This window comes from Ctenocephalides felis, unplaced genomic scaffold (genome assembly GCF_003426905.1).
Source record: "Ctenocephalides felis isolate EL2017-DRISC unplaced genomic scaffold, ASM342690v1 CF-g0.4_SCAFFOLD_01886, whole genome shotgun sequence".
NCBI classification, from domain to species: Eukaryota; Metazoa; Arthropoda; class Insecta; order Siphonaptera; family Pulicidae; genus Ctenocephalides; species Ctenocephalides felis.
In genome coordinates this window covers 160,763,334-160,789,296 of record NW_020538040.1, presented here as the reverse complement: position 1 = coordinate 160,789,296, position 25,963 = coordinate 160,763,334, and the positions used below count along the sequence as shown (strand labels likewise).

General features: G+C 29.2%; 3 protein-coding genes across 5 annotated transcripts in view; 2 read left to right on the top strand and 1 right to left on the bottom strand.

The window, feature by feature from the left end:
* LOC113374569 (transcription initiation factor TFIID subunit 3-like) overlaps positions 1-25,963 on the top strand; it is a 39,833-nt gene that overhangs the window by 10,491 nt on the left and 3,379 nt on the right. The window lies entirely within an intron of this gene.
* On the top strand, positions 326-7,729 carry LOC113374571 (probable E3 ubiquitin-protein ligase makorin-2). Its single transcript, XM_026614554.1, has 3 exons — positions 326-498; positions 825-1,092; positions 7,446-7,729. The coding sequence occupies exons 1-3, from the start codon at positions 380-382 to the stop codon at positions 7,566-7,568; spliced, it is 510 nt and encodes a 169-aa protein (XP_026470339.1). The 5' UTR covers positions 326-379; the 3' UTR covers positions 7,569-7,729.
* Positions 8,483-22,626, bottom strand: LOC113374570 (NADP-dependent malic enzyme-like). Its single transcript, XM_026614553.1, is given in 11 exon segments — positions 8,483-8,849; positions 8,942-9,061; positions 9,206-9,289; positions 9,292-9,522; positions 9,641-9,866; positions 9,932-10,243; positions 10,333-10,513; positions 10,600-10,781; positions 10,846-11,004; positions 11,460-11,628; positions 22,561-22,626. Coding segments are annotated over 10 exon segments (1,707 nt in total). The 5' UTR covers positions 11,505-11,628; positions 22,561-22,626; the 3' UTR covers positions 8,483-8,682.

The window sequence follows — 25,963 nt, the reverse complement described above, 5'->3', positions numbered from 1 at the left end:
TTAATAATTTTTCAAGATATTTAAAGAAAGTTTTTAATGCTATTATTTATTTATATGGTTTGGTTCTATTTAATATGATTTCTTCTAGCTTTCAAGACTGAAGATTCGATGCTGCTGTAAACATATATCAAAAGTTATTAAGCTGCTCGTGGAATTGATACTAATGAGAATGAATCTGATGATGACGGAGAGATGCAGTGCGAAATTGAAAAAATGTGCTATAGACCAAATATCAACCTCAATAATATGTCTACTTCTTCTAACATCCTAGAAACCAAGTGCCACAAGCATCTGCAGCGCCACCAACTCTGCAAGAACTGATGAAGAGGCTCTGAATAGGTCTAGAGAACAGACTTGCGGCATCTGCTATGAAATTGTTATGGAAAAACCTGAAAGGGAAAAACGATTTGGAATACTGCCTAATTGTAATCATAGCTTTTGTTTAACTTGCATTCGTAAATGGAGACAAGCTAGACAATTTGAAAATAAAATTATTAGGTAACCGAAATTTTAAAGTTTTATAATTTTTTTTAATTCTCTTATGCTTTTAAAATATAAATTCTTACTCTTTTAAATATATTATAAGTGGTATATGTGGAATCAATGTATTACACAATGGAATGTAGAAAATATTTTATTTATATATTCCATATAGTTTATATATTAATTTATAAACTTTCATTTGTTTATTCATATACTATGTTTTTTTATTAGTTATTTAAGGCAATGCTGCATTTTAGTATAATAATGTTAATTTGATGATATTGACTAAAGTATTGAGAAATTTATTATTTGCATTGCATAATAGAGTTGAATTACTTTAGGGCTTGTCCGGAATGCCGTGTTACTTCTGACTTTGTTTGTCCAAGTTCAGTTTGGGTTGATGCTACATGTGGCAAAGATAAACTTTTGACCGACTACAAGCAAGCATTGAGTCAGAAGCCTTGCAAACATTTTAAGCAAGGAAGAGCAAAATGCCCATTTGGAAACAAATGCTTCTACCTACATGCATTGCCAGATGGAACCAAGGCTGATGTAGGACCCCCTGTTAGGCGATCACGCAATCGTGAAATGGACATTGACATGGTTCAGGTTAGAAGGCGTCTTGCTCTTTTATTACTTCAATGGCACAATGCATCTCTTGGAATACATATTATACATTCACAATGATAGCTACATATCAAGTTACTTTCTCCCTGATCCCAAATGATAGAATCAAAGAAATTGCATTGGCAAATTATATTCTAATATTTTTGTTATGTAATTTCTCATTGACCAAATTCTATTGACCAAATACTAGCGGGGTTAACAATATTTTATGAAACTTTTTTAAATGTTTGATATTTCTCTACTTTATATTGATACTTTTTTTAATGGTTATATTTTTTTAGTGTGGATTTTAACTATAAACAGTTTTAACTTTTTATATTTTGATTCAATTATTTGCGGATATTTTCTATCTGTTAATTTATTAATTATGTATTTTAATCATAAGTTCAATTATTATTATGTTGTATGTTTTACAACAATAAAAATAGCGCAATATTCTGTATAAATGATATAACAGAATGAAATCACAAGTATTAATTAGATAGGCATTAAAGTAACGCACATATTTTAATATAGCATTCTTTAAAGTCAGATGAAACTCAATGCCTAATTAGTTTCTGTTTTAATAAATCAGTTAAAGTTAGATTTTAATGTAAGGGTTTTTATAGCTGTTAGTGTGTCAAATTGTTAAAAGCTGGCCTTATTTTAAAAATAATTGTTAATTGAAATTTGTTTTTGCTAAAATTATCTTTGTTTTCTGCATTCTTTAAGCCACTAAAGTAATAAAACAATTTGATTCGCGTGATACGAGAATGTATCCTTAGTTTTGTGTGATAAAAAAAACACTTTGAAGTTTGCTTGCATTCAAAGTGATTTTGCTCAGAGATATGGATGCATTTTCACTATAGTAGTATTTTATATACAAATTGTTATATACTGCGCTTTACCTCTAATGCAATATTATTATTTTCCATTTAGAGTTTGCATTCCTTTAATTTTAATGAATTTTAATATTTGTAGAAAGCATAATGTCAGCTTTCGGAAATATTTATTTATAGTTATGGCTGTGATGATACACTTTACATTTTCTAGATTACAAACATAATTTGGACAATAAAATATACATACATAATATATATATATATATATATATATATATATATATGTATGTATGTATATATAACATATATATATATATATATATATATATATATATATAATGTTAAAGAGTTAATTTTGATGATGAGATATGAGTAAGTTCTTATAAGGTGATACATTATTAAATGAAAGGTAAAGATTTATAAATTAATCTTTAATTTTTCCAAATATTTTGACTTGAATATTATATCATCATCAATGTAGGCAAGTGAAAAATTAATATGAACTATGAAAAATTGATAAAAACATATATATATATATATATATATATATATATATATATATATATATATATATATATATATATATATAGACAAAAGCCATAAAAAGAGAACAAAACAAGCTTCTTTCTATATAGTTTTTACCAATTTTTTTATAGTTATCTAGTTTATTTTAAATTTTCAATTTTTGCCTTTTGTTTGATGTATCGCCTTAGTAGAACTTACTGATATATATATATATATATACATATATATACACACACACATATTTATATATATATATATATATTAGGTTTAAAGATCAGGCGTTACATCAATTAAAAAAATGTTTGAATGTTTTATAAAGATTTATTATACATTCATATGTTTTGGCTAACATCGTAGCCTTCATTCATTGGAATATATTGTCAACTATAATAATTAAACTAATTGTAAGTAAATAATTTGAAACAGTTTAGAAATAAAAACTAGTGGTGTATGGCATAATTTTTTTGAATTATTCAAACTGTACGCCCCATTCTCTCACAAACTGAATTACCGTTTTTGACACTTTTTGCGTAGTATCTTTGAAACGGCTGGACCTGTCTTTGCCAAAAACTAATCAGCACGTCTATCATTAATCAAATACAATTACAAATCGAATGTTTTTTGAATTATTCAAATCGGTTGACTCGTGTTCCCGAATTCGTGGACGAAAATTTGTACTCGCACATAGTACACACACACACTTTGGCATGCATCTATTTTTTCTAAGGTATGCCAAAATGTTCAGAAATCTTTTAAACGTAAAGATATATAAAAAAAATTATTTTCGTTTTTTTCTGCGATTACTATAACACCCTATTTTTATTATTTTATTGAAAATATAAATTTTACACATCTCAGATAGATGGAAGTGTCTGGTATGAGAGATCGTACAAAATATCTGTACAATAGTATAGGGAAGTTAATAATAATAATAAACTATCTAAAAACACTTACAATTTGGTATCCTTAACTTTAATTGCTCCATGGTATTAAATTGTACACTTTTGTAAAATGTATGTTTTGACATTACAACAAACCTCACAAATAAACATGTATAATATATAGTAAGTTATCGAAACTGTGTACTGACTGTAGACAGATTAAAATTAGTTTATTATTATTATTATTATTCATAAACTGTTACAAGTTACTTACTTAGTTTAATTATTATGGTTGACAATATATTCCACTGAAGAAAGCTGAAACGTATGGATTTTTCATGAATTAAAAGAAACATTCATACATTTTTTTATTGATGTAATGCTTGATCTTTAAACCAATATAATATATTATATCAACAACAAATTTAAAATTATATATATATATATATATATATATACACCTAAGTCTGTTTTTACACGGAGATTGGTTCCAGAAGAATCCGTGTAAAAAAAAAAACGTGTAAAAAAAGACATTGATCTTATACAAAAATGGGTGATTTGTTCTTAATCTCTAAAACCTATTAAAATTGGTGAAAAACAAGAATTTTTAAGAACAAGAATTAAATTAGTGCTATTCACATTTGCTTTGACCAGTAAAAATTGTTTGTACGCGCTAAAGGGGAATTCACTTAAATCTTTAAGCTAGTGTTCGCAAACTATCGATACTATCGATGGTTTCAGACTTTTTTCTTTCATAAATACTTTTTTGTGATATGAACATACTTCGCAAAAATTAAATTTGACAAAAAAATTTAAGTACATAAAATTTCAAATCGTGCTAAATGGAATAAAATTGTGTAAAAAAATTAAAAATATTCAATTTTCAAACCGTGTTATATCAAAACCGTGTACAAAAAGACCGTGTAAAAACAGACTTAGGTGTATTTATGTTTAGTATCAAATTAAAACATTCAAATGCAACCTTTGCCTTTCGTAAGTTCCTTAAATATTTAATTACATTTTTCAAGATGTTTCTACCTTTTTTGGTATTATTCCTGAAAATGGGTTATTTATTCAGTACACAAATATTATTGTTCATTATTTATTAACCCTAAATGAACTGGGTCACAATATTGTGAGTTACTTTGAACATAATCAAAGAATTATGTATTCCAACGAATGAGAGTTCATTTCTGCCTCTTTCAACTTTCAATGTATAAAGCAAACACACATCCAAAATCAGTTTGTGCTTATTTTGATTGTAGACGGCGACCGAAAGCAAATTTTAATATCCGGACAGTAGGAACTCTATGCTTTCATAACTTTATTTACCCTTTATTTAAACTAATTATTCTTATGATCATTTAAAGTAAAAGGAAATAACCCCTTTCAAATTTTCAATAAATATATTGAATTGTTTTCCTGGGCTTCATTGACTCAGTACCCTTTTCTACTTACAATCACTACATTATGTAACTTATTAATTAAAAAATTGTATATGATAAATGTTTTATGAAGCTCCATTTAATGGTGACATGTAATGTATATATGTCGGATATTAAAAAGTACCAGTTTAATTATCCACCGGCTGCCACTGTGCAACAAACACACACACACACACATATATGTATAAATAATTTGAATTTGATATTGAGGTTTTTGGAGGTTCAGTTCTAACGATTAGACGTTACATCAATATATAGATTTTGTTTAATTAATAATCAAATTAAAATTTATAATTTAATAATAATAAAGTCTAAAATTACATGATAATTCACAATGTAATAGTGTGCTTAAGATTAAGAGTTTTAAATGAACTTATGTGCATAATTCATAAAACTATTGCTATAATGTCTGATTGTTGGTTCATATTTTTATATATATATATATATATATATATATATATATATATATATATATATGGCCTTGAATTTGATGTTGATATAATATGTTTAATTTGAGTTAAAATGTCGGGTGTTACATCAATAAAAATAGTATGAGAGTTTTTAGAAATTTATTTATTTAAAATCCATACGTTTCGGCTAGCATCTTAGCCTGCATTCAGTGGCAATCAATTTTTCCTATAAAATTTGAACACATGCTAAAAACTGCTTCAAGAAAAAATGTGACATTTCTATCTTAATCTCAGAACAGTAAATACATAGTTTCGACAACTTGTTAAGTTATCATGTTTTGTGTGTTTTACCATCTGTGATGTTGAAAAATATATATTTTATCAATTTTGTATCCTAATGTGTTATATTAGGATACAAAATTGTAAGTGTTTTATTATTATTATTATTATCATTATTGTTTTTCTATGAAATTTCTTACGTATTATTTATGTAGTTTTAATTTTTCTAGTTAAATTGATTGCCTCTTATTGATAGCCGTAACATATGGATTTTAAATAAATAAATTTCCAAAAACTTTCATACTATTTTTATTGATGTAACGCCGGACTTTTTAACTCAAATTATATATATATAATATATACTTTTTAACACATATATATATACACCTAAGTCTGTTTTTACACGGAGATTGGTTCCAGAAGAAGCCGTGTAAAAAAAAAAACGTGTAAAAAAAGACATTGATCTTATACAAAAATGGGTGATTTGTCCTACTCTCTAAAACCTATTAAAATTAGTGAAAAACAAGAATTTTCAAGAACAAGAATTCATGTTTATTTTAATAATAATTCCCCTAAATTAGTGCTATTCACATTTGCTTTGACCAGTAAAAATTGTTTGTACGCGCTAAAGGGGAATTCGCTTAAATCTTTAAGCTAGTGTTCGCAAACTATCGATACTATAGATGGTTTCAGACTTTTTTCTTTCATAAGTACTTTTTTCTGATATGACAATACATCGCAAAAATTAAATTTGACAAAAAAAATTTAAGCACATAAAGTTTCAAATCGTGCTAAATGGAATAAAATCGTGTTAAAAAAATTAAAAATATTCAATTTTCAAACCGTGTTATATCAAAACCGTGTACAAAAAGACCGTGTAAAAACAGACTTAGGTGTATATATATATATATATATATATATATATATATATATATATATATATATAATATATATGCGTGTTTCTGTGATTGTATATATCAGTGATAAGAGTTAGGATGTTGTGGCAATGACATCATATGTGAGAAATCTGATTTTTTTTACAAATTCTCTTCACTTAGATGTTTAAATAAAATTTCTCTCTACAGAAATATTTTTTCTCACGTCCGATATTATTGCAATAACCTTATGTTGATTTCAAATAGATTTTTCTATTCAGTTTGCCATGAAAATTAATATTATGATACATCATCAAGATGGTAAATTTCTTTAGCATATGGAAAAAAGTATGTGTGCCTTGAAATTTTTTTTATTGGTAATTAAAAGATATATTGACCAACTAAATATTTTCAGTTATACAAAACAATTTTAAGATAACATTTGTGATTTGATTATTGTAATCAATAATAATGATATCAAATAATAATTTACATTTTGATGTTGTATTTAATTATTTGAATGTACTTAGAGATAGTTATATTAATTTCAAATTATTAGTTTATTTTATCGTTTTATGTAAGTTTATTTAGTAGTATTTTCTTTTTAATTATTGGAAACATAAAAGTATAGAGCGCAAAAAAGCTGACATTTAATGATTATTAATTTTAATTACTCGTTAGCTAAGCCTTTTCCATATTCTATTTTATACGTGATTAGAGATATACATTGAGATATTCACTAGTTACTTTTAATTTGTTTACTTTATGTTTACAATCTTGTCAATTTTTTGTTCTATCTTTTATGTATTACTTAATAATTTGTCTTGCTATATTATTTTTTCGGGTAAATGTTTGTGACATGTTTTTGAATGAATGAATGAGCTTATATTGTTTTTAGTACTACGTTCTATTACTTTCCTCATTTGTGTTGATAATGTGGACGTAGATTCTTCAGCATGCAGGAAAAATGCATGCTCCTCATGAAAGTTTAATTCTACTTGTTGAAACTCATCTTTATTCTAGGTAATTTGCATGAACATTATATATTATTGTTAGGTTTTTTTAAGTGAGTATAAATTTATTGAAGTCCTTATTCCAGCGTTATGTAATTTGGAACTACGTACGAGAACGTGAACAAGAGCGTTTGCTTAGAAACAGTCGACTAGATTATGTTTCAGAAATGGATAATGTAGATGATGATGATTGGTTTACTGTGTACTGAGGCCTTTTATTCTTTTATTTTTTTATAATATTAAAATATTTAGTCTTCTAATTGTGATTGTTTCTTTGTTACAAAGAACAATTTGATAATTTGTTTGCAAAAGCAATTCAATTGTTTTGAGCTTGATATGAATGATACCGGTGATTTATTTTAAATTTGGGAAAAGCAAGTATTAAATGAAATATTTATGCTAAAGTATATATCAATTTCTATTGTTAATTCATTTAGGATTATGATTACATAGTATTGTATGTCTAATGTTGTTTTGGATTAATGTTAATTCAATATATGAATATTATTAGATTTATTATAAAGTTATCATAAATGATACTAAATATTTTATGAATTAGTGGTATAGTTATTATATTATTGTACTGCTCGTTTTGTTTATATTAAGATATGCAAAATATTTACATTCATTGTATACAAGGTGCAATCAAGAGAATATTTTATTCTTGTTGAGAAAAAAATGTAAAAAATATTGCCATTTTTGCTACAAAGGTTATGAAAGAACTAATATTTCGCTATTAATATTTGTACTAGGATAACTGAATTGAATAAAGTTCTATTCATGTTTTGTAACTGATTCTGAATGAGAAATTTATTGATAGATGTGTTAATGTTGAATGAAATGAGTTATTCTCTTATAGATGTTTGTATTATTAGAACATGGATATATTAATCCACTGTGTTATATGGTATTAAATTACTATTTTTTCAAATTAAAACACTTCTAAAAAGTCAACATGGTATTTATTTTCTGGTGAGAATGTCAACATAAATGTGAGATGGTTTTCAACACTCTCCAATCAACAATCACACATACACAATTTTCATAATAATTTATTAAAGGCAATAAGTAAAATAATATAATACTTAATTTAATACTATTAATAATAAGTACTGAACAAAATAAACGAAGTCTAGGATAGTTCCTCAAAATACTGTTTGTAAACTATGTTTTATCACACAAAATCAACTATTCAATCAAATTGAACTTATAATGACTAAATAAATTTTCTTTTTCCACAATCATTGTGGTAAACTACTTATAAACGATTTGTTTCTAACAAATTTCCATTTGAACACTATTTTGTAGGAAGTTGTAGAAAGTTTACTTTTTCGCATGCAAAATCGTGGGTTCTAATGGGCGAGTTTTCATTTCAGGCATTCTTGGCCAAGGATAGGTAACAGGCATAGCACTATCATAGTTATAATTGAACATTTGTTCTTCAATCCATTTCCTCTTGTCATGAGGCTCTGGGTAAGTCGATGCCAAACCTAATGAAACAATTTAATGTTGTAATTCAAGTATAATTTTAATAGTCTTGTATAATTTTGCTATCGGACATAATCTTTCTATTAGGTAATACCTTTGGAATAAGCGTACTGTGTGATCTTAGTTGCAATTTGAATAGAACACTCTTTAATAGCTCGAAGTGGTGGATAAATTGTTCCCCTTTCAATTAAATCATCATCAACATGATCTGCTACTGTCTGAAAATTTTTAGAAGGTTGCATGATTAACGCAATAATACATTTTTTATTTTAATCTTATGAAAATATTTATTAAATTTGTAATTATTGACAATTTGGAGGAATTTTTCTTAAACATAATTGCATTTATTAATTAACACGAACCTGTGCGGCCAGCAAAAACATATCTTCAGGGATGTGATGTGTGCCAGTAGCGATGACTCCCAGTGCAACACCAGGGAAATGTAGGCGTTGTTGCCCTGGCCCGGATAGTAAGTGCGATCGTTCATTTTGTGAGGCGGGAACGGAGAACCTGAGGCGAAGATGACGCGACCATCTGTGTGGGTGTAGGCTTGTTCGGCAGTACATTCAGCTTTACTTGTAGGATTTGACAATGCAAATACTATTGGACGTTCGTTGAATGTTGCCATATCTCGTAGGATTTCCGGTGTAAACGCACCACCAGCAGCCGATGCTCCTAAGGTAAATAAAATAGCGAAATAAGATTTTATAACTTTAAAAATTCGGAAGTAAACTATAGTCATACTCAGAAATCAACCTCTAATTAAATTAGATCACAAATAATAAAAAGTGACCTATTAATACTGATGGCTTGACTTCCTTTACGATTTCTGGTAAGTTCTTCATGACTTCATGTTCTTTGGCGTAGAAGGCTTTGTGTCCTTCCAAACGTCCTTCTGGTCTTCCCTTTGCAAGCAAACCATCAATGTCTACCATCCAGATTTTATCCCGAGCTTCTTGAACCGTTGTGCCTTCAGTTTGCATCGCTTTTACGCACAAATCGGCGATACCGATGGCGGCCTGTAAGTTAAGAGTTTAAGTAACGAGTAATGTATGTTAACATATACATAATGATTGTGTTGTACCTCTCCAGCACCCAAAAACAAAAATTTGTTATCTGATATTCTCTTTCCGGTGATTCTTCGCGACGCCAACAAACCGGCAACGGCAACACTGGCTGTTCCCTGGATATCATCATTAAATGTGCAGAACCTATCGCGGTATTTGTCAAGGAAACGGAATGCATTGTGGTTACCGAAATCTTCGAACTGAATTAATGTATTTTGGCCATATCGCTTCACTACAGCATACATGAATTCGTCGATAAAGTTATCATATTCTACACCAGTCACGCGCTTTTGTCTCAATCCAATGTACAGAGGATCTTCTAGAAGGGCCTATTACAGATGAAAAATATTTTGAGATTCAGACGTACGCATAACTAATTTTTTAAGCAGAATATTAAATATTTCCTTAAACTACATACTTCATTGTTCGTTCCAACATCCACCAAAATTGGCAAACACTGGTGTGGTTTTATGCCAGCGAGAGCAGTATACAGTGATAGTTTTCCTACTGGAATGCCCATACCGCAAGCTCCTAAATCACCTAAACCCAAGATACGCTCACCATCCGTAACGACGATGGCACGAACGTCTGGTTCTGGCCTGAAAAGTTGTGACTCATTTTAGTTTCATTTATAAAAAAACTTAATAGAATAATTGCACTAACTCAAAGAGATATTTTTAAATACCAGTTTTTAAGCACATCATAAACGTGCCCTTTGTCGTGAATTGTGACAAATAATCCTCTGGGCCTTCTGTAAATCAGACCGAATTTCTGGCATGCCAAACCTACTGTAGGCGTATATACAATTGGTAACATAGCTTCTATGTTTTCACTTATTAGCCGGAAGAATAACCGTTCATTGCGATCCTAAAGTGGGTTAATAAATCTTATTAAATTTATAAACATTGTACTCAAAAAACTTTAAAGGTACCTGCAATTCTACGAGGTACAAGTATTTATTCAGATCTTCTTGGTATCTTTCTATTGATATCCTACATAGCTCCAGTTGTTCCTCTTGCGTTTTAAATCGTGCAGGCTGCAATCCGTGGATTCCTAAAGCTTGGCGCTCTTCAAGGGTAAACGCTAAACCCTATTGCAAAATGAAATTAGATTAGAATAGATTCCTATAATTTATTCTACATTTTTTATGTAATTTTTTCAATTTCATCTGGCAAATAATTAAGTTTGAATGAAATGTGAAAACAAAATATGATATAAATCAAATAATAATGTAACATGGCATTCTTAAGAAATTTGTTTACTTTAAAATTATTTTGTTCTATTGACTTTAATTATTTTGAGTGAGAACGAACTCACCAGTAATTACTAAGCAAACAAAGAGAATTGAGACTGGAAAAATGATTAAAATATATAAATAGACATAAAATATATTTAGAATTCGCAGGCTTGTTAGCTTAATTGATTTATTCATTCATTAATTCGACGTTTATAACAGTCAAATTAAAAAAAAAATCGTTAAATGCATTCGTAAACGTTATTTCGTGGAAATATTCAATTTAAAGAGAAATTATAGATTTTGTTAACCTTATTTAGCCTAGGATCCCTCAGATGGTCAATCCCCATAACCATGGAGGGGCATATAATGTCGCCTGTAACTTCATGATAACATCTTGCTTCAGTTACACATTGGGGGCCCAAAAGTCGCGATAATACTGTAAAAGCAGCCTGTTTGTTCCGAGCCGCACCACATGTTCTAAAAAATAAAAGAAAATAGAGATGTCGTAAATTAGCGCAAATACCATTCAAAGAGCTCAAATAAAAAGATAATGAATAAATACGAGGAAAATGTTGTTTAAAAAATATTTTCCTACTATAATAAATATTTTGAACATCCAAAATAAAACAGAATGTACGATTTGCTATAATGGACGGATCTTAAGCCTTATAGCTACTCCTAATAATTTAATGTTAAATATTTCGATAAAATTTATTATTCTCAAAATCTAGAAAGACTAGTGGTGTATGGCATCGTGCTTTAAGGCAAATTGCTGGAACTTCCCGTACCGTAACGAAATATTCGAGGAATATTAGATGTGTTCAAATAGGTTATTATAAATACTGTAACATTGTATAATATTTATAAGAATTATATAAACTTAATTACAAAGTTAAAATTATTTATTTAGAGTATATAAGTAATCTTTAGTCTTTAGTCTAATCTAGCTAAACTAAACTTTAGCCAGCATTGAAATTAAAATCTGAATTATTTTCGATATACAAAAAAAAAAAATCTGAAAAAAAAATTTAAAAAAAATAATTTTGAAATGAATTTTTTTTCCAAAAGAAATTATTTTGTCAAACCAAGCAGAAAGTTTTTTGAATCATTCAAATCGGATGCTTAGTTCTCTCAAAAAACTGTCATTTTTTACACATTTAGCTTGGTATCTCCAAAACGGCTGGACCTGCCTTTGCCAAAAACTAATCACCACTTCTACCCGTCATTACAAATTGAATGTTTTTTGGATCATTCAAATCGGATGCTCCGTTTTCTCAAAAACTCGATTTCTATTTTCTGCACTCTTTGCTCCGTATCTCCGTGACGGCTGAACCTGCCTTTGCCAAAAACTAATCAGCACATCTCCCTATTAATAGGAATCGAATGTTTTTTGAACCATTCAAATCGGTTGATCCGTGCTTAAGAATATATGCAAAAATTTTCAATTTTCGGCCCATTACTATAACTACCCTACGGAAAGTTAAAAATTAATACAAACTTCAACGATTAATAAATGGGTAACAGATTTCTCACAGTCGACAAAATTTGAATTCTTATAACTGTTCTTATAAAATATAAGTTTATTTAAAAATATACCAAGTTCTTTTTTATATACTTTATATAAGATAGATATATGATAAATTAGATACTAAATATTATGTATTTATTTACGCAATTGTTTAACAAGACGAGAAGTTATCAATGGATGACGCATTGCTCAAAAAGCGGTACTTGAGAACAATTTTTTAAATACATATATGTTCATAAAAGAGCCATTGATAAAACTATATATTATACAAAGTATTAACACGAAATCGATTTCAGGAATTATAAAATTCCTATTAGTTCAGTCAATTTATTACATAATAAAATATTTTATCATTCATATATATGTTTTTTGAACTCATAATTGAGTTTTCTGTAATTACTAAATATTAATTCTGTAAAACTATAATTTTAATACTGTAAAAATTAACAAACAACATATTTAAAAAATATAAATTATTTAAAAGATAAACTAGTGGGGTGCATGGCCTTGGAAATTGCTGGAACTTGCCGTACCGTAATTAAAAATCTTGATACGGAACCCAAAAAAATTTACACAAAATGTGTACACATTATTAAAATCTCTATAAAATAACTGGTAATTTGATGTACATATGTCCAAAAAACATTTTTGACCGCCAAATAGCATTTTTTTAATTTATTTTTATTGTGAGTCTATAACCGCTCGACCTGCCTTCCCAAAAATTTAATTAGATCTTCATCTTGTCAATACAAGTAAAATGTTTTTTGAATTATTAAAATCGCACGTTCCATTCTCGTAAAAACTGAGTTACCGTTTTTGGCACCTTTTGCCCCGTATCTTCAGAACGGCTAGACCCTGCCTTCGCTAAAAACTAATCAGCACGTCTCCTTATCAATACGAATCGAATGTTTTTAGAATTACTCAAATCGGATGATAGGTGTTACCGAAATTGTCGACGAAAAATTATATCCGCACACACACACATACATCCATTTTTTCTAAGGTATGCCAAAATATTCAGAAACCTTTGAAACGTAAAGATATATAAAAATTTTCATTTTCGATTTTTTTGCGATTGCTATAACTTACCCTACGGGAAGTTAATTACTTTAAACAATGACTTGTGCCCCAAATTTAAGAAGTCTCAAGAAAAGTAAATTATTATAATATGATTACATAATTCTAAAACTGTAATATGCAAGTTGAAAATGAAGAGTGCACCTTAATTCGTCGTTGATTGGTATAACACTTGTGTAGGTCAAACCCAGTATTAAATTAATGTGCTTAATAGTTTCAATAAATTTGCAAGGAAGTGCTGCGAACGTGCGATATAACTAAATCATAGTTACAGTTCTTAATATCTAGTTTCTCAAATAAATTTTGATTTTATTTACTTCCCATAGGGTAAGTTATAGTAATCGAAAATGAAAATATTTATATACCTTTACGTTTCAAAGGTTTCTGAACATTTTGGCATACCTTAGAAAAAATGGATGTATGTGTGTGTGTGCGGATACAAATTTTCGTCGCCGATTTTGGGAACACTGGTCAACCGATTTGAATAATTCAAAAAAACATTCGAATAGTATTGATAAGGAGACGTGCTGATTAGTTTTTGGTAAAGGCAGGTCTAACCGTTCCGAAGATACGAGGCAAAAGCTTCCGATTTTAATAATTTAAAAAACATTTTACTTGTATTGACACGATGAAGAACTGATTAAATTTTTGGGAAGGCAGGTCCAGCGGTTTCGGGGATCTAGTAAAAAAAGTAAAAAAAGTGCCATTTGGCAATCAAAAATGATCATTATACATATATACTCGTATGCACATCAAATTAGCAGACCTTCTATGGATATTTTAATAATATGTATCAATACATATTATTACATATGTATCAATACTCTTCTTTTATCTATGTATCAATATTGTTCTATGGGTTCCGTAACATCGTTTGTCCTATGGTCGGCGACGCGGCGCTTACGCGCTTTGAAAACAAGATCAAAATTTCCAAAATTCAAAATAAAAAAAAAACATTTGTTCGAAAGTTTTTTTTCCAAAAAAGTCAATTTTTTTCAAAAATGTTAAAAATTCTCAGAAATCTATTTTTTTATTCTTCAAAACATTTAATTTTTGGTACGAGCAATTTGCCTTAAGGAACGATGCCATAAAACTAACAGAGAAATAATGGGCCGAATCTATAAGACCTTTCAATGCCATTGTCCTGTATTATATTTAGAAAATCATTTTCACTCGGAATGCTCAAGAATATGCGATCATTATTTAACCGTCGAGCACATTGCCAAAACAAATAAAATCGTTTTAATGAGTTGATAAACATTTCTGGCTTTTTTACCATTGCAAAAAATATTGTTTCAATTGTTGGAAGCCTTTATTAAAAATAAATTAGAGGTTACGCGATCAAAATAGAGAGAGAATCTATATTTAAAACCGCTTTTAGAGCTCCTTATTGCATTAATTTTTTTTATTAGGATTTTGAATTATTTGAAGCACATGAAGCACTTATTTGTTAAAAAGAAATTAGAGATTTGGGGAATTTTGCGATTAAAATAGAGATAGAAAACTGTTTTTAGAGTAAGAATGAGCAACTTTTTAACGCAAGAACCGCTTTTTTATTTTTTATTTAAATTTTATGGCTGATTCTGTATTAATTTATTCATAATTTACAAAGATTGATATATACTAATGAACATTATAATATAAAAATACTAAATTAACCCTCTCGACTCGGATATCGCCGCTCCGGCGGCACAATACTTATTAACTTCCCGTAGGGTAAGTTATAGTAATCGCAAAAAAATCGAAAATAAAATTTTTTATATATCTTTACGTTTCAGAGGTTTCTGAACATTTTGGCATACCATAGAAAAAATGTATGTATGTGTGTGTGTGTGTGTGGGGATACAAATTTTCGTCGACAATTTCGGGAACACGGTTCAACCGATTTCGATTATTCAAAAAACATTCGATTGCTGTTGATAAGGAGACGTGCTGATTAGTTTTTGGCATAAGTAGGTCTAGCCGTTCCGATGATACGTGGCAAAAAGTGCCACAAACGGTAACTCAATTTTTAAGAGAACGGGGCGTCCGATTTTAATAATTCAAACTAGTTGGTTTGGTATTTAGCCTTGAGGCAAATTACATGAACTTCCCGATATGTGTAAATAATCGACTTAACCAAAAAAAGTGTAAATAATATACTTCATCAATCCTACTTTAAAAAAAAACGATAATAATTTTAGCAAAGTTTGACGAATTTTTAAAATTAAACTACTTGTTGTAAGGCCGTAATATTACAGTAAGTTCTATAAGACCATGATGTATATCGCCAAAAAAAGTTCCATGAAAATAGGCTTAAATTTTTTTTTAACAGTTAATTACAAGAAAACGGCTCGGTAGATTTACACCTAAAATTAATCAGCATCATTCCCACATGATATCTTTCGAACAGTTTTTGATTTTTCAAAATCGGTTCGGTAGGATGAGCTTAAATGTGGACGAAAATTTAACACTTTTTTCACCTAAAATTAATCAGCATCATTCCCTAATGATATCTTTCGAACAGTTTTTGATTTTTCAAAATCGGTTCGGTAGGATGAGCTTAAATGTGGACGAAAATTTAACACTTTTTTTCAACAGTTAATTACAAGAAAACGGCACGGTAGATTTTCACCTAAAATTAATCAGCATCATTCCCAAATGATATCTTTCGAACAGTTTTTGATTTTTTAAAATCGGTTCGGTAGGATGAGCTTAAATGTGGACGAAAAGTTCAACACTTTTTTTCAAATTACAAAGAAACGGCTTGGCAGATCGTTGCACAAAACTGACAAACGATAGTCCTCACCGAAATACATCAAATGGCTTTTAAATTTCTAAAATCGGTTCAGGCGTTTTTGAGAAAACGTCGATCAAAAGTCTAATTTTGACAAATGCCAAAAAGACCATACTGATTTTTGCAAACTTTGACGAATTTTTAAAGCTGAACCAGTTGTCGTAGGGCCGTAATATTTTAGTATGATCTAGAAGACTATGGTATCTATCGTCAAAAAAATAATCATAACTAGTTGGTTTGATATTTAGCCTTGAGGCAAATTACATGAACTTCCCGATATGTGTAAATAATCGACTTGATCAAAAAAATGTGTAAATAATATACTTCATCAATCCTACTTTTTAAAAAAAAAACGATAATAATTTTAGCAAAGTTTGACGAATTTTTAAAATTAAACTACTTGTCGTAATGCTGTAATATTACAGTAAGTTCTATAAGACCATGATGTATATCGCCAAAAAAAGTTCCATGAAAAAAGACTTAAATTTTTTTTTAACAGTTAATTACAAGAAAACGGCTCGGTAGATTTTTACCTAAAATTAATCAGCATCATTCCCAAATGATATCTTTCGAACAGTTTTTGATTTTTCAAAATCGGTTGGGTAGGATGAGCTTAAATGTGGACGAAAATTTAACACTTTTTTTCAACAGTTAATTACAAGAAAACGGCTCGGTAGATTTTCACCTAAAATTAATCAGCATCATTCCCAAATGATATCTTTCGAACAGTTTTTGATTTTTCAAAATCGGTTCGGTAGGATGAGCTTAAATGTGGACGAAAATTTAACACATTTTTTCAACATTTAATTACAAGAAAACGGCTCGGTAGATTTTCACCTAAAACTAATCAGCATCATTCCCAAATGATATCTTTCGAACAGTTTTTGATTTTTCAAAATCGGTTGGGTAGGATGAGCTTGAATGTGGACGAAAATTTAACACTTTTTTTCAACAGTTAATTACAAGAAAACGGCTCGGTAGATTTTCACCTAAAACTAATCAGCATCATTCCCAAATGATATCTTTCGAACAGTTTTTGATTTTTCAAAATCGGTTCGGTAGGATGAGCTTAAATGTGGACGAAAATTTAACACTTTTTTTCAACAGTTAATTACAAGAAAACGGCTCGGTAGATTTTCACCTAAAACTAATCAGCATCATTCCCAAATGATATCTTTCGAACAGTTTTGATTTTTCAAAATCGGTTCGGTAGGATGAGCTTAAATGTGGACGAAAATTTAACACATTTTTTCAACATTTAATTACAAGAAAACGGCTCGGTAGATTTTCACCTAAAATTAATCAGCATCATTCCCAAATGATATCTTTCGAACAGTTTTTGATTTTTCAAAATCGGTTGGGTAGGATGAGCTTGAATGTGGACGAAAATTTAACACTTTTTTTCAACAGTTAATTACAAGAAAACGGCTCGGTAGATTTTCACCTAAAACTAATCAGCATCATTCCCAAATGATATCTTTCGAACAGTTTTTGATTTTTCAAAATCGGTTCGGTAGGATGAGCTTAAATGTGGACGAAAATTTAACACTTTTTTTCAACAGTTAATTACAAGAAAACGGCTCGGTAGATTTTCACCTAAAACTAATCAGCATCATTCCCAAATGATATCTTTCGAACAGTTTTTGATTTTTCAAAATCGGTTCGGTAGGATGAGCTTAAATGTGGACGAAAATTTAACACATTTTTTCAACAGTTAATTACAAGAAAACGGCTCGGTAGATTTTCACCTAAAATTAATCAGCATCATTTCCAAATGATATCTTTCGAACAGTTTTTGATTTTTCAAAATCGGTTCGGTAGGATGAGCTTAAATGTGAACGAAAAGTTCAACACTTTTTTTCAAATTACAAAGAAACGGCTTGGCAGATCGTCACACAAAACTGACAAACGATAGTCCTCACCGAAATACATCAAATGGCTTTTAAATTTCTAAAATCGGTTCAGGCGTTTTTGAGAAAACGTCGATCAAAAGTCTAATTTTGACAAATGCCAAAAAGACCATACTGATTTTTGCAAACTTTGACGAATTTTTAAAGCTGAACCATTGTCGTAGGGCCGTAATATTTTAGTATGATCTAGAAGACTATGGTATCTACCGTCAAAAAAATAATCATAAAAATCGTCGAATTTTTTTTTTTAAAACTTTATTACAAGAAAACGGCCCGGCCGATCTCTACCAAAAACTAATCAGCACGATTCCCAAACAATATCTTTCGAACGGTTTTTGAATTTTCAAAATCGATTCATAACTGCGGGCTAAAACGTGGACGAAAGAGTTTTCACTTCTCTGCTATTTACGAAGAAACGGTTTGGCCGATCGTCGCACAAAACTGACAAACAATAGTCCTCATCGAGATACATCGAATGGCTTTTAAATTTTTGAAACCGGTCCAGCCGTTTTTGAGGAAACGGCGATTTACGGCAAAAAATCTGTTGGTGCACACGCACACACACACACACACACACACACACACACACACACACACACACACACATACTTTTTCCAAATTTGGTCTCATTCGATTCAGAATGGCTTGAAACGTCGAGAAAACATAAAATTAGCGAATCGGATTTTTTGATGAAAACATAAACTTCTCCTTCGGGAAGTTAAAAACATTTTACTTGTATTGACAAGATGAATAATTTATCAAATTTTCATGAAGGCAAGCCTAGCGGTTTCGGATATCTAGTGAAAAAAGTAAAAAAAAAGCCATTTGGCGGTCAAAAATGATCATTTGACATATGCACATCAAATTATCTGATATTTTATAGAGGTTTTAACAGTAAGTATAAATTTTGTTTACATTCCTATCGGTTCCGTACCAATGTTTGTCCATTAGACAGCGACACGGCGCTTACGCGCTTCGATATTTCGTCTCTATGCAGTTAAAGCAGTACGATTGCTTTGAAAAAAAGTTCAGAATTTCCAAAAGATTTCAAAATAAAGAAAACATTTTTTTTCAAAAGGTCTTTTTTCAAAGAAGTTAAATTTTTGTCAAAATTTTATAGTTTCTCAAAAATCTAATTTTTTCAAAGTAAATTTTTTTCAAAAATGTTAATATTTTTGAAAGGAAATAATTATTAGTACGGGAAGTTCCAGCAATTTGCCTTAAGGCACGATGCCATGCGCCCCACTAGTTAATTTCGCAATTAGCGAGTGGAAAGGGTTAAGAAGATACATATTTTATAAAGTCATGCATTAAGGAAAGAATGCAATATAATTAATTTATTGATGGAAGAAAGTTGATGAAACAAATAAAATTCTACTTTAGAAATGCTTGGTAGGCAGCAGAAAAATATTTAATGGGTCGCATAAAGCTCGCTGGCCTCGGTTTGCTCATCCTTGTTTTAGAGCATCCTTATCGTATTTACTTTCTTTTTTAGTAACATTCACTTTCTTTTTTGGCATTTTAAATTATTTAAATCGTGTTATTGTTGAAAAGATATCAGAGGTTTTGGGAACTTTTGCGACTGAAATAGAGAAAGAAAAAAACTGTTTGGAGAGCTTGCTAATTGGAAAGAATATTTTGATATCACAGTCCGAATATTTTATGTTTTTCTTATATAGTTAGTTAACTAGTTTTAAATATTTTTAAAATTAATCGCAACGTAAATGGTAAGAAATTAGAAAATGAATATTTTTTAATAATCTTAAGTTTAAGGACTTTCTGTAAATCTCAATGTTCAAAAAAAATTACGTGCGTGTAGATGTCAAGTTTTCTAGAGAAATGCTGAATCAATATAGATGATTAATAAAACATTCGATTCCTTCAGACAATACGTAGAGTTTTGTAAAGCCTAATATAACTAGTGGTGCATGGCATCGTGCCTTGGCAAATTACTGGAACTTCCCGCACTTTAAAATTTTTAAAAGCTTTAAAAATATTTGAAAACTTTGAAACAATTAAAATTAATTATAAATTAAAAAAAATTTAATTATTAAATTTATTGATATAATTTAAATTAGATTTTTGAGTACTACTTTTCGTAGGGTAGTTATAGTAATGGGCCAATAATCGAAAATAAATTTTTTTGCATATCTTCACGTTTTGAAGTTTTCTGAACATTTTGGCAGAAAAAATGGATGTGTGTGTGTTTTGTATGTCCGCATTTCTTCGTTCACGTTTTCGCGCGCACGTATCAACCGATTTGAATGGTTCAAAAAACATTCGATTCCTATTAATAGGGAGATGTGCTGATTAGGTTTTGGCAAAGGCAGGTCCAGCCTTTACGGAGATACAGAGCAAAGAGTGCCAAAAATAGAAATCGAGATTTTAAGAGAACGGAGTATCCGATTTAAATGGTCTAAAAAACATTCAGTTCGTAATGATGGGGAGAAGTGGTGGTTAGTTTTTGGTAAAAGCGGGTCCAGCCGTTTCAAAGATACAGAGCTAAATGTACAAAAAATGAATTTTGATTTTAATTCGTTTAAGCAAAACATGTTTTTTTATAATTTGTTTTGTAGAGCGTCGAATTTTGAATACAACTTTCATTTGTTCGCTAAGTTATAGAAAAAAACATCTTTAAATTTTTTAAAATTTTTCCCATGCTATTTCCGTACAAAACTTTGATTGAATTGCGCACTATCTAGAAGACAACATTAAGTGCTAAAAATTATAGAGATTTTTTTTTAATCAATTTGGAAGCATTTTAGCCCCTGGGAGCAAGAAAATTCGAAAATTTCCATATGAAAGACCACCCTAATATATTATATATAAATATATGTATATATATATATATATATATATATATATTTACAGATTTTAACAATATGCTTGTCAAAATACCTATATATCGAAAATGGATATTAATGAAAGCAACAAACACATCACTAATGAAATCTATGTTTATCATAATATACATACGCTTGCGGTTTCAATTAGTTTTTTTTTGTCTTGGCTCATTTTACACTGTTTGACGAGTTCATACACGTATCTTGTTGTATTGTCATTTGAATGGAATAAATATTCGTATGAACGCAAATATATAAATTATTACATTCGGCAAGAACATAATTAAAAAAAAATCTTTAGGCATTCTTTGATGATGTAACATATATAATGATATGACATAAAATGAAAATTAGTCCGAGAATTATCGCCTACTCAAATGAGTCATCTTCTGTCAACGCGATATGCTTAATTTATTTAGTTAGTTGTAAAAAGATTAATTGATAATTTCCCCAAGAACAATTATGATATGTTAATATAGAGTAACTTAAATAAGCTCAAACGTATTCCTTTAATGAAAATTAATATTTATTAATTATTAAAATCTATTTATAAAAATACGTGTGCGTCAACCCCAAAACTACCATCAGCTATTAAGAGAATTGTCAAAACAAAAGCTTTAGCTTTATTCATAAGTAAGGGCATTAAATAATTTAATTTTTGCGGATCAAATAAGTTTTAAATTACTTACAATAATTATATACAAGTCAAAATTAACATATATTTCGCGGTTTCATTATAAGACTAATGAAAGGTTAAGAAATCGAGCGTGCGACTGATTTCCTACTTGACTGATATGAATTTGTTCTAATCGACGTTAGAACACGTGCTTCCAGTTTTTGATAATATTTGAAAACATAAATAACGTATTAATATGATATATTTGTTTTGATTAAAATATGTTCAAAACCTCCAAGTTAATTATATTTCACATTATTGCATCACGCAATACACGGCGAAAACGTAATTACGCTCAAAATAACATACTCTATCATTGTTCCATAAGAATATTTTGTCATTAATAAATTGGTTAATAGCGTTAATTTATTTTCTATCTCTATATCATATTATACTGCAATTGTCAGTTACACAATTACTGTGTAACTTGTTTAAAAATAGAATACATATTCTCACATAATAAGAGAAAATCAGGCATTTGGCGCAATCTGACATCTTAAAATATCACTCAGTAATCGATATCATATAGTGACACTTCATCTGTAGCATGGTTATGCGCGTATACGTAATATATTTACTAAAAAATTAATAGTACTCACAATATATTCTTCGTACAGCCGAAAACATTTTCTAGCCGCTAAACAACACAAAACCACCAATCCTTTATCAAGAAAGTTAGCACTATTGTATTAACTACAATACAGCTGATAATTCGGGCCCCACCTCTACGATATTTTCTTCCAAGGTTCTGAACGATGCGGCTAATTGATCGCTACCGCCGCTTTCGAAACTAGCGCCACAAATGTGCAATACATCAGCAATGGCGGAGGATCTCTATTTGTTATGTTGCTATGGCAGTTAAACTTTTAAACAATAATAATCATTTTTGCTTTGTATATTAAGATAGGATTTTTTGCATTTTATAATTTGAACTTAAAATTAGTAATACGTACCTTGTCACAAATTTGATTACTATTAATTTATATAATAATGTACATAAAATTGCAAATATTATATGTAAGTGCATTTCAGGACTTTTACTAACATTGTTTGATTGTTATATATGAACGAACTGGCTTGCGTATCAGTTAACTTAAATTCAGATATTTTTTAAAAATATTGTATAAAAAGTGCATGACAAAAATCGCATTTTTATAAAAAAAATAATTTCTGAAGTAGACTCGACTCGACCCAAACCATTATGTTTTTTATCTATGACCCAAACCTTTCATTGGTTTCATGTTTTCTCATCTCGTATATCGTTACCTATGCCGTGCGCGCGCAGACGCGACGCCGTCATAATCGTAGCATTTAGTTGACATATATATTTTAGTTATGCATAAACATTCTAGAATTAAGTAGAAATAATCGTCGCCTGTAAATAAACATTTTTTTGACTGCCATGTGTTTATAAACATAGTAAATTTCGCTGAACTTGTTTTGATTGTTATAACGATAAACGTAATTGCGGCAAGCGTTATCATGATGAATGTTTACCATAACTCAACATATTCTCCAAACAGTTGTAGCGCAAATATGCGATACTGGGGATGGCACAGTATTCAATCAACCCACCTCTAGAATTATTAATGGATCTTTACACAGACACCTCACAATGACGGCGACTTCTATGAAAGAATATGCTGAAGTATGTATGCGTTTATTACTTGTTACTTATAAATGACAAACATTATCACCATTATATACTCTATTACAGTTGGAAGAACAGAACCAATCTTAATGATTTAGCACTTGTTTTCAAAGATAAAAAATATCCATTGGTGATTTAGAAGAATATGTCCAATATGTAGAACCGGTACCATTTATAAGCCAGTTCCACAGTATCCAATCCCTAGAGAAAGTCACCTAAATTTTTTAAAACCTGGTAGCAGGGAGTTTTTGACCAGACCTGTTCACATTCATGAATACTTGCCACCTATGTATCCAGAACAAGAAGGTACAATATGTATTTTATAATGACATTTTTCTTGTTTTGTAGTTTTATTATTATCAGTAATATTGGCTGTACTTCTTACTCTGAGTTTTACTGTTACTAGAGCTTTTCAAAGAACTTAGCATTTTATATGTAAAAGTTATGCACATTTAAATTATTACGCATCTTACATTTGTTTATTTGATGATGATTATATGCTTTGCAATCCTAATGTGCTTTTCTATTCATTTTTTATAGCTATTTTAATCAATCATCATTGTAAAGTCATAGTCGAATATCAGACATCTTTGTCTAATACCTTTCGTATTCATGTTAATACTCCTGAAATGCAGTCAATATTTTACATTTAATCTTTCCTGATTATTATGCATTTAATTAATGTTTGAATGATTATGCTCTTAACTCTAATGGATAGGTCCTATAGATTTACGTTTTTGTGTTACATAAAGGTGAATGTTTAAAAATACTAAAAGCTTTAATAAATACTATTATTAAAGCCTAAAAAAATATATTTATAATTATTAAACTTTTATTGTATTTGCAAATAAAAAATTATGTTTATTTCCTGAAAAACTCTCGGAAACTAAGTGAGATGGAACAGATTTGACTTGTCCTTAAGTGTTTAAGGTATACTACTTTGTAAAGTAATAGTTACTAGTAATATTAATATGATTGACATGATAGTTTTTAATATTTGTTTTTAAATGCATTGCACAATTTACATAAATGTGGTATTAGAATAGTGGTCAACCCAGGATTTTGAGTAATAGTGGTATATAATTTCGAAAATGTGAATAATAGATATTTGTTTTACTAATTTACTAGAACTAAAAATGTCCATAATCCCAATACCTTGATGCTAACTTGAATCGCTAAATGGTGAATAATAACCTAGTCGGAGGATTTATTCATAATCATTCTTTTCGAGTTTCTGATTTATTTTTCTTATGCTAGAATTAACCTCGATAATGTTTAACAGTGTAATGATTTCTTTTGAAAAGAATGTTTACAAATCTACAACAAACAAACATTATATTGTTATAGAGTTCTTATAATACTCGCTTTATGTTTTTGGTTTCAAATTATTTTTGGTCTCAATATACATTTTTTGCTTAGAATAGAGTTTATGAAAAATGTTTTAAATTCCACTGATGGGATTATGTTAAAGGGTGAATCATAACCTAATTGAAGGATTCATTCGAAATCATTTTTTTTGAGCCCTGATTGTTTGCTTTGACATTACGTTTATTGAAATTTTTAGCACGAAGGGTTAATAAACTGCTCATAACTTAGTTAATTCTGCTTTTTAGCACAGTTTTCAGGGCTAGAGTTAATATTTATCTCGATATTCAGAAATAGTATAATGTTTATCAGCGTAATGATATCTTACCGAAAGTATGTTAAGTTAAAATTTACAACTAACAACAACTAACACAAAATATTTGTATAAAGTTTTTATAACATTATCCCTTTATGTTTTTTGTTTCAAATTATTTTGGGTCTCATCGTAAAATATTTGCTAATTATAGATTATTATAAAAAATGTTTCAAATTTCATCACTCATTTGATTATGTTGAAGCGTGGATCATAACTTAATCGATGGATTTATCCGTAATCATTCTTTTCGGGACTCTGATTTTTTAAGCTGACAATTCAATATATATTAAAATTTTCAGTGAAAGGAATAATAAACTGTTACTCATGAGTTTGTTTATTATGCTTTCCACACACTCGATTTTCAGAAACAGTATAATGTTTAACAGGGTAATGATTTCTTATCGAAAGTATGTAAGTTTAAAATTTACAACTACATTACAACTAATATATGTATAAAGTTTTCATAATTATTCACTTTATGTTTTTTGTTCCAAATTATTTTGGGTCCCATCATAAAATGTTTGCTAATATAAATTATTATGAAAAATTTTTTAATTACACTCATGCGATTGATTATATTAAAAGGTGAATCATAACTTAATCGAAGGATTTATTCGTAATCATTCTTCTCGAGACTCTGTTTAAGCTGACAATTCAACATATATTAAAA

Excerpts from the sequence above, each read along its gene's own strand:
- LOC113374571 (XM_026614554.1), top strand. The coding sequence starts at position 380 with ATGGAAAAACCTGAAAGGGAAAAACGATTTGGAATACTGCCTAATTGT. Across the intron at positions 499-824 it reads TTTGAAAATAAAATTATTAG|GGCTTGTCCGGAATGCCGTG; the intron begins GTAACCGAAATT and ends GAATTACTTTAG. Across the intron at positions 1,093-7,445 it reads TGGACATTGACATGGTTCAG|CGTTATGTAATTTGGAACTA; the intron begins GTTAGAAGGCGT and ends TCCTTATTCCAG.